General features: G+C 32.3%; 1 protein-coding gene across 1 annotated transcript in view; it reads right to left on the bottom strand.

Annotated features, from left to right (window-relative positions):
- Positions 1-913: 913 nt before the first annotated feature.
- The window catches only part of LOC134234327 (uncharacterized), a 12,916-nt gene continuing 3,776 nt past the window's right edge, over positions 914-10,053 (bottom strand). Inside the window, exons 2-8 of the mRNA XM_062716376.1 lie at positions 10,031-10,053; positions 9,703-9,732; positions 9,243-9,356; positions 5,935-5,947; positions 5,768-5,823; positions 1,172-1,199; positions 914-1,044 (exon numbers count right to left, since the gene is read on the bottom strand). The exon at positions 10,031-10,053 is cut by the window's right edge and continues 367 nt beyond it. Of these exons, the coding sequence (XP_062572360.1) occupies positions 915-1,044; positions 1,172-1,199; positions 5,768-5,823; positions 5,935-5,947; positions 9,243-9,356; positions 9,703-9,732; positions 10,031-10,053 (394 nt within the window). The 3' untranslated portion in view covers position 914. The remainder of the gene's footprint in view (positions 1,045-1,171; positions 1,200-5,767; positions 5,824-5,934; positions 5,948-9,242; positions 9,357-9,702; positions 9,733-10,030) is intronic.

Raw genomic sequence — 10,053 nt, 5'->3', positions numbered from 1 at the left:
TTTCTTTTGGTAAACGCTACACAAACATACTTCATACTAAACTAAGACACAACTGTTTACTTAATTATGATCTATATAAACGCAATATTATCAACAGTCCTCTTTGTTCTTGTGGAAAGTTTGAAGATGTTTATCATTATTTTTTTGCTTGTACAAAGTATGCAAATGCTAGAAACAATCTTTTTAACCACCTGTTCATGATAGGGGTGATAGAGATTTGCCTGTATCAACTAATATTAAAATTTTTGCTGCTGTCCATTGATTTATTACTGAAACATGTAGATTTTAAATTGATTTGTAATTAACTTGCATCACTTGAAAATATTATAAATATCATATTTTAATGTATTATTTGCATGACATATTGTTATATTTATGGAGAGGAACTTGTAAGTTGCAAGAACTTGTTTCCAATCCATTCGACTCGTTCAATAAAATATGTTCAAACAGTTTACGTCATCGACTTTATGCCACAGCTATGTTTCAATGACCTCTTTCGAAGTTTAGATACATGTATAGACATATTTTATATGTATTATATCTTAATTATGTGTTATATTTTGCTTTCTTTTATTTGAATTATGGCCCATAATCGCATAATTTTCATGAATTAAGTATACTGGTATGAAATAATGGATGAAGTTTGAAAGGTAAATCCACACCAAGAAATATATTTAATTCATTTTTTTAAACGCTATATACGTATGTACACTTTCATTCTTTAAAGAATATATGTTGAAAAAGAAGGTTTCATTGGGGAGGGGGGGGGGGCTATTTGCACAATCTGATTTTAAAGCACATTAAATATTGAGAATCCCACAACTTTTCATGAAAAGCTGTTTTTTTAATCCAACAACTTTTTCTAAAAAAAAAAATACACTAAAAGCACAATTCAACAACAAAAATCCACATGATCAGTTTATTTTATTATTAACATAGTGATACGTATTGTCACGTGATGAGATGGGTTCCAAATATGGATGAAGGACGTCGTATGTTTCCTGTTTGTCCGTGTTATCCAGTTCCGAGTAATATGGCCTGAAACTAGAAAATATTCAACACTACACTATAGTTCTTTTTCTGCGACAATTTAATATCAAATCTCTGGTTAGATGAACTTTTTTGTTTGTTCTCTTTTAATTAGAAGCTAATGCAAATAATTTTTTTTTACTTTTCTCGCTTTGGTGAGGACTCAAAATCTGAAACAAAAAATAAATAAAAACTAGATGAGATCTCGTTGCGAGCAACGAGTAGGTCTTCCGTTGAATTTCTCGATAAGATGAGATGTGATTTTGACTGAGATATTAGTTAAAAGAAAATGACATTAAGTTTTTCTTCTTTAGATCTAAAGTGTCGGATTTAATCACGATAATCTGAACATCTTTTGTTCAATATTGCTTATAAAAATGCTCCCCCTTTTTTGAGACGTAAAGCATAAAAAAATAGCATTTTGGCCCCTTGCAACCCGTTATTAAGTAAGATAAGACCAAAATTTTATAATATATTGTTGCAAATCATTAAGATGAATACTTTAGCTTTAATAATGTATAACAAAATATTGATCATTAGAGAGTGATTTTGAAGATTTTTTGTTCAGCACTTATTCAGAGATTTCTATTCGTTGTGGAGATATGCTTAATGGAAATATTTAAAGGCCATCCCTACAGGTCCTTAATAGGGCCGTTTTACAAAAATTCAAAGTATGCATATTGTTTAGAACATTATTCTGAACATCTTTTGTTCAATATTCCTTATTAAAATATTCCCCCTTTTTGAGATATAAAGCGTCAAAGATTTGACATTCTGGCCCCTTGTGACCCCTAATTACGTAACATATGATCAAAGTTTTATCATATATTGCTGCAAATAGTTAAGATAAATACTTTTGCTTCAGTAATGTATAACAAAATATTGATCATTAGAGAGTTATAGATAAAAGACTTTTGGCCCCTCTTAGCCCCTAATTTGAGGGGTCAGCCCCATTTTCTTGGTATCAAATGAAAGGTCTTGTGATTATGAAGATTTTTTATTCAGCACTTATTCAGAGATTTCTATTCGTTGTGGAGATATGCTTAATGGAAATATTTAGGGGCCAACCCTACAAGTCCTTAATGGGGCCGTTTTTCAAAAATTCAAAATATGCATATTGTTTAAAACATTATTCTAAACATCTTTTGTTCAATATTGCTTATTAAAATATTCCCCCTTTTTGAGATATAAAGCGTCAAAGATTTGACATTCTGGCCCCTTGTGACCCCTAATTACGTAACATATGATCAAAGTTTTATCATATATTGTTGCAAATCGTTACGATAAATACTTTTGCTTCAGTAATGTATAACAAAATATTGATCATTAGAGAGTTATAGATAAAAGACTTTTGGCCCCTCTTAGCCCCTTATTTGAGGGGTCAGCCCCATTTTCTTGGTATCAAATGAAAGGTCTTGTGATTATGAAGATTTTTTATTCAGCACTTATTCAGAGATTTCTATTCGTTGTGGAGATATGCTTAATGGAAATATTTAGGGGCCATCCCTACAAGTCCTTAATGGGGCCGTTTTTCAAAAATTCAAAATATGCATATTGTTTAAAACATTATTCTAAACATCTTTTGTTCAATATTGCTTATTAAAATATTCCCCCTTTTTGAGATATAAAGCGTCAAAGAGTTGACATTCTGGCCCCTTGTGACCCCTAATTACGTAACATATGATCAAAATTTTATCATATATTGTTGCAAATAGTTAAGATAAATATTTTTGCTTCAGTAATGTATAACAAAATATTGATCATTAGAGAGTTATAGATAAAAGACTTTTGGCCCCTCTTAGCCCTTAATTTGAGGGGTCAGCCCCATTTTTTTGACATCAAATGAAAGGTCTTGAGATTTTGAACATTTTTTCTTCAATATGCTTTAACAAATTATGATCCGGTATTAAGATATGAAACAAAATGTGTCAAATTTTATGAGATATTTCTGAGACATTTTTTCGGGCCCTACCGAGCTCCGGCGCCTTTTGCGCTAGAAAGATTTGGAGACCCAATTACAACTCACCAAACCTTCTTTTATTTTCACTGAAAATCTTAAGTTGATATCTTAAGTCGTTTCGGAGGAGTTTCCTGGACAAGCCGACCCTCTGAAAATCAGAAAATCGACCATATCTCACGACCGGAAGTGAGATAATCAAAAAGCAAAAAAACCTATCAAGATTAATTGAATATCTTTCAGATCTGAAAGTTTGGTATAAATCGGACGAGCCATCTCTGAGAAATCGCTTGCACAAAATCGGTTGGAAGAAAAATAATAATAATAATAACTAGACTCTTGTTGCCATGGCAACAAAAAAGTCTTCCGTTCCTGTATGATACCGTTTGCATTGTTTTTTGTATGTAGAGAAACGTGTACATTATTTAATAAATTTAAAATTGTAAGAAACTAAGTATGTCATTTCGGTACTTGCAGTCCTTTGATTTTTACTGCAAAAATGAATGCATCTATTGTTCTTCTGCATGCAATTTTTTTTTTGGTTAAGAAGCATATTTTAACTGTCTTTAAATTAAAAAAAATAAATGCGGAGTATCTAGAAGACAACGTCTCAGAACTTGGGGTACTTTGATTTTCACTACATAAATGAAAGTATTCACCATCCTTGTTGAATACACATGACAAATTATAATACGTGTTTATATGAATTGAATTAATTTTTGCATTCAAAGAAAGATTTACATGTATATATAAGTCAAAGTAAAATAATATAGTTAATATCCTTTCAGTACTTGTGGTACTATGATTTTTATTGACTGACAAAAAAAAGCTTCCATAGGCAACTTATTGTATGCATTGATGTTTATGTGTAGGAAAACATGCCTGTTTATACTGCATACATGTGCATGTACACTTTAGTGAGAAAAAGGTTGGTATCTAAATCAGTCCTCTCAGTACTTTAGGTACTTTGATTTTCATTGCAATTATGTTATCTTACTCCTAATATTAATGAGTCTGTATGTTTTGATTTTTGTATGCAGAAAAACATGTAAACGTAACCTTCATGTAATTAAAAGTAAGAAATGCCCCTTTAGTACTTTCAGTACTTTGATTTTATAAATGCAAAACGAAAGTAGCCGAAATCTACAAAACATGTGATCTGATTTTAAAACAAATTATATATTTGGCTATTGTGGACATATCTCTATTATACCTAGAAATATCTTGAAAAAATTATTTCAAACAAAAAAGTCGAAAATTGACCGAAACACAAATTCACTTCCGGTTCGGACAGGAAGTAACGGAAACACACGAAAACTACGTCAAAACAAAGAGAATGTGATGATCTAAGAGTCCCGTAAATTTCACATTTTTACCACAACCTGTTCTTGAGAAAAATTCTGGACAATAGTCAATTTAAAATTTGGAAATTCGGCCATAACTTCGGACCGGAAGTGAATATTTCAAAAAACGGAATTTTATATAAACTTCACATATCAGCCTACTATCTTGTAAAAAATTGTGAAAATCTATCCAACCATCTCTGAGTAATCGCGCTCACAAAATTTGGGAGGAATAATAATAATAATAATAATAACTAGAGCAAAGCTCGTTGCAAAGCAACGAGTAGGTCTTCCGTCCTGTTTTGACCGGAAGTGACGTCAACAAATGAAAGCAAATGAGCTAAGTGGTCTCCATTGACTTTATAATTTTGATTTTGTATTTAAACCTTCAAAAACAAGCTATTTTTGGCTACTTCCGGTCACTTCCGGTTTGACCGGAAGTGATGTCAACGGACAGAAAATGAAGTTTTATGCTTCCAGATACATATGTTACCCAAAAATATGTCAAGAACGGCAAAAATATGCATATTCTGACGACTTCCGGTATGACCGGAAGTGACAATGCCGGACGCATTTTGACGACTTCAACAGATTCAGCTTGACATTTTGAACAACTTTGCTTTTTAGACGTATAACAAATTCTCAATACTTTTTGAGATATAAATGAAAAATTTTCGGCCCCTCTAGGCCCTTTATTTTAGGGGCCAGCCCTTTTTACGAGATATCATTTGAAAGATCGTGTAATTCTACACTTCTTTTGTTCTATATGTCTTAACAAAATATTTGTATGTGAAAAGATATCGAAGAAAAGGTGTTAGAAATTTTTAAATTCTCGACATGCCGATTTTTGGACCATAGCGAGCGTCGGCGTGCAGCACTTCCGGTAAAAATGAAATGCGTATGTCACATCTACAGACATTGCTCTATCATTGCTCAAAAAACTCAAGTTTCTATCTTAAGCCGTTTTTGGGAAAACTCGCGGACAAACTGACCCCCCTAAAATCACCAAATCGCAAAAATCTCAAAACCGGAAGTGACGTCATCAAAACAAAAAATTATATATCAGCTTTGTTTGATGCTTTATCAGTCCTGAAAGTTTCATGAAAATCGAGCGAGCCGTTTCTGAGAAATCGTGTACACAAAATCGGTAAGAAAAAAAACAATAAAAATAATAAAAATAGTGGAAAAGAAACCTAAGAATAACAAGAAGGTCTTCCGCTGAAGACGGAAGACCTTAATAAAAAGAAACAATACAAACACTATAAGTCTTCCGTTGTGAACGGAAGACTTAATAATAGGGAAAAAGAAACCGAACGAAAACAATAAGGTCTTCCGTTGGAAACGGAAGACCTTAATTAAAGGACAATTTTTTCCTAAATAGCAAATTCGATCTGCGTGGTTCGTTGAAATATTCAGAATAATAGTTACAATACATTACCTTGTCTTTGTGCTTCCTCTAACTGACTCTGTCTTCTTTCAGTATGAACTAAATGCCTATGAATTACCGGGTAAATTATTAAATCAAAAATTCTCTATATACTAGTATACGATAGCCAAAAAGAAAAGGCAAAAGTGTTCAACATAAGTTTTCTCAAATTTACTTACCTATTTAGAACACCTAAAAAAATGAAAATAATCGTTAGTATTATTATGTTCTTCTAATAAGAACATTTTTTAAAAGAATTAAATAATGGCATCATAATCCATGATTATCATTTTAAAATATTTACATTCAGTGTAATTTTCTTTATGAAATCCATTAGAAATTCACGACGTTAAAATTTCTATAATTCACGCGAAACCTTGTCACCGCGCGTTAGAATACACAGTAGGAACTATATGCACTTTCAATACTCTAGGGACACAAAAATGTATAATGTTTTATTTCAATTAAATGAAAAACTATAACACTGAAAAATTAACGTAAAAATACAACAAATGTGCGTTTAAGTTAATTTGTCACTTTTTTCCTCGCAATGTTTGTTTGCGTTATTTAACTTTGCAACGTCACAAACGGCTCTTACGTCTATAAAGCACACCAGTTTTAAAGGGCGCTAAATTCACATTAAAGATTACCGAAATAAACAAGTATGAAGAGGAAAAATTAGAAGAATGTAAATATTACAAGCATTGAATTCATATTTTGGGATGTCTTTGGTCCTATAACACACCTGGCAATTTAGAGAAATTCGTAATGAGGTAGTCAAATTAGTACGAAAAGCTCGAAATGATTATAAAGTGAAACTGGCCTCTCAACTTATCGATAAGACTATTCCTCCAGGTAAATGGTGGCGAATTGCTAAATCTGTCTCAAGATTTAAAAAACAAAATACTTCCCCTCCTCCTCTGAAATCTAGAGATGGTAGGATATTTGTTCATCCAATTGATAAAGCAGAAGAATTTAATAACTATTTTGTAAATATTTCACACATAAACACTGAGCCTGATCTCCCTGAACATGGACCAGGTCCTCCAATTAATTGCTTTGATGATTTTGAAATTACTGAGCAGGACGTTCTTGATCAATTATCAATCTTAGATACCTCTAAACCACCTGGACCAGACGGGTTATCTCCAAGAATCCTAAAAGAAACACGGTTCTCTATTTATAAACCAATAACAAAACTTTTCAACATGTCACTCACTAAGAAATGTCTACCTTATTTATGGAAACAAGCACATGTTTCCCCAATCTTTAAAAATAAAGGAAGCCCCGACAATGCTAATAATTATAGGCCCATATCTCTTACAAGTTCTGTCTGTAAAGTTATGGAGAAAATACTTTTCAAATATATGTACAATTATATAAAAGACTACGAATTGATATCAAAAAATCAATCTGGGTTCCAACCAGGGGACTCTACAATAAATCAACTAGTGGAAATATATGATAAAATTATGTCAAATCTTGACAAAGGCCGAGACTTAAGATTTATATTCTGTGATATTTCAAAGGCCTTTGACAGGGTCTGGCACAAAGGACTTATTTTTAAACTTAAAAACTTAGGCTTTAAAGATAATATTTTGGGATGGATTAAAGATTACCTTACTGACAGACAACAAAAAGTAAATGTAGAAGGTTTTTCCTCAACCTTTAAAACTGTTGATGCGGGAGTACCCCAAGGGTCCGTGCTAGGCCCATTTTTATTCTTATTATACATTAATGACATTACTGAAGGCATACATAATGAAATTAGACTATTCGCGGATGATACATCATTGTTTGCAATAGTGGACACTGATATTAATACTCCTACATCATCTCTTACAACCGATCTTGATAAAATAAAGAAATGGTCAAACTCTTGGGCAGTAGACTTCAATGCTGATAAAACAAAAAATGTTAATTTTACAAGAAAGCAACGACTTTTCCCAGACATTCATTTTGGTGAAAACGGAAAAATTATTGAACAATCTAATAGTCATACACATCTAGGACTCCTATTCCAATCTGATGCTAGCTGGAATAATCATGTTTCTGCTATTTACGAAAAGGCTTGTAAGAGATTAAATATTTTAAGACTTTTAAAGTACATATTAGATAGAAATTCTTTAATTAAAATATATCTAGCGTTTATTAGACCGGTCCTTGAATACGCCGATGTAGTATGGGATAATTGCTCACAAGAAAATGCAGAATTGTTAGAAAAGGTCCAAGTAGAAGCCGCAAGAATTATTACTGGTCTTAGAGTAAATTCCTCAAGATCTAATCTATATGACGAACTCGGCTGGGAGCCATTATGTCAGAGAAGAACAAACCATAAACTAATATTATTTTATAAAATGTTCCATGGTATTGCTCCTAATTATCTTAACGAATTAATACAGCCCTTCCAACCAGTGCAACACTCTTATAGTTTGAGATCAGATGGTAATAATCTTACTTTACCATTATGTAGAACTGTATCATACTATGAAAGTTTTATTCCTTCAACTATAAAACTGTGGAATAATCTTAGTTCTGAAGTGAAAATGTCTCCTTCTTTATCGATTTTCAAGTCAAAATTAAACCAACCTTTTAGCAGTTGTAAATACTTCAACTATGGAAGCAGAAACGAGAATATACTTCACTGTCAACTACGTAACAAAGCTAGTAATCTTAATGCACACCTAAAAAATCATTATATAATAGACGATGCATCTTGTCCGAAGTGTAATTACCATACAGAAGATAATGAACACTTTTTTATGGATTGTCCAGCATATAATATTCAAAGAAATAAAGTAAGAAAAAACTTAAATGAGCTTGATGTACCTTTTGATCTAAAAATTCTTTTACAAGGGAGTTCGGAGTATTCGTTCCAAACGAACCTCAATATTATAAAAAATGTACATGAATATATCAAGTTAACAAAACGTTTTTAATCATAATTTCTTTTTTGATATGTACTCTTGTCACTTTATACATGTTTATATTTATTATACTTATTTTGATCTGGATCTGTGCGAGTCAGGGTGTGGCTGCGTGTGTGAGTGAGGGTGTGTGTGTGAGTATGTTAGAATGCGTATGTGAGCACTCATATCATAATATGAATTGTAATTATTTACTCTGTTCATTGTATTGTTACCATGACCTGTTATATAGAGAGGGTATTTATAGGCTTAAGCCTGTTGCCCAATCTATTCAGTTTACTGAATAAATATTGTTTAAATCATAACACACCTGGCCGTACCGACAAATTATCATACCGCGCGGTATTCAATTTGTCGGCACGGCCAGGTGTTTTATAGGACCGAAGACATGCCAAAATATGAATTCAATGCTTAAATACAGATTCAATTCTCTCTCTCTCTCTCTCTCTCTCTCTCTCTCTCTCTCTCTCTCTCTCTCTGAGGGAGGGGTATCGCTGAAAGATTTTTACACGGCTGTTAATATTAACGATACGCTGCAGTAATAATCCAGTAGTACTCACTATGGTATTTTCTCCAGATCGCAAAATTCACACCAGCGCCCATGATAACTATCACTATAGCAACTGTGATGCCTATTACGACCACATTTGCGTTTGTTTCATCGTGAAATTTACCTGTAATATAAAAAAAAAATAATTTTGGGTTAGGTACAATGTTGAATATCATGTTTTTCATTTTCTTAAGGTAAAATCACTTACTAGTAAATAAGATCTGAAGTTTAATCTTTTCCAAATTTGACAGAACTTTCATTTATTCCAAATTTTATTCCTCAACAATTCCCTCCAAAAATTAACCTGGTAAGTTTTAAAGTATCATCAGAACATCAGAATATACATCAGAATATACAAGAGACCAGATACCATATTAATTATTTGTACTTCTTTACGTCTATACAACTGTCCCTTCCCTTTGATGTGTAAAGACTAAAGAGATATATCGCAGATTCGAAAATATACTTACAAACAGTAGCGTCTTCTGCACTGCATTTCACTCGAAAAGAAAAAAAAATAACTAAACAGCATGAAGTGGAAAATAATTTATTGCATTGTCTATAAGCCTCTGGACAGTCATTGCAATAAAACGACATACCCAGTACCATATGATGTATATAAAGAATCTTGTTTATTATTATTTGCTGATCATAGTTTATAGTTTTTAGTCTCAAGCTGTTTTGTATTTGAAAATGAAAACCCACATGAGCAATTAAATAAATACGTTATTTGTTAAGGGACACTATGTTCATACAGGTATGTACATACCCGTGCAAGGCAGATTTGTGCGTGCATACCTGCAATAAAGACTGGCACTGCC

The sequence above is a fragment of the Saccostrea cucullata genome, unplaced genomic scaffold, assembly GCF_032062105.1.
Source record: "Saccostrea cucullata isolate Sc308-1 unplaced genomic scaffold, CSIRO_AGI_Scuc_v1 ctg783, whole genome shotgun sequence".
Taxonomy (NCBI): Eukaryota; Metazoa; Mollusca; class Bivalvia; order Ostreida; family Ostreidae; genus Saccostrea; species Saccostrea cuccullata.
Note: the sequence above shows the minus strand (reverse complement) of the source record. Positions and strands in the feature narration are given on the sequence as shown.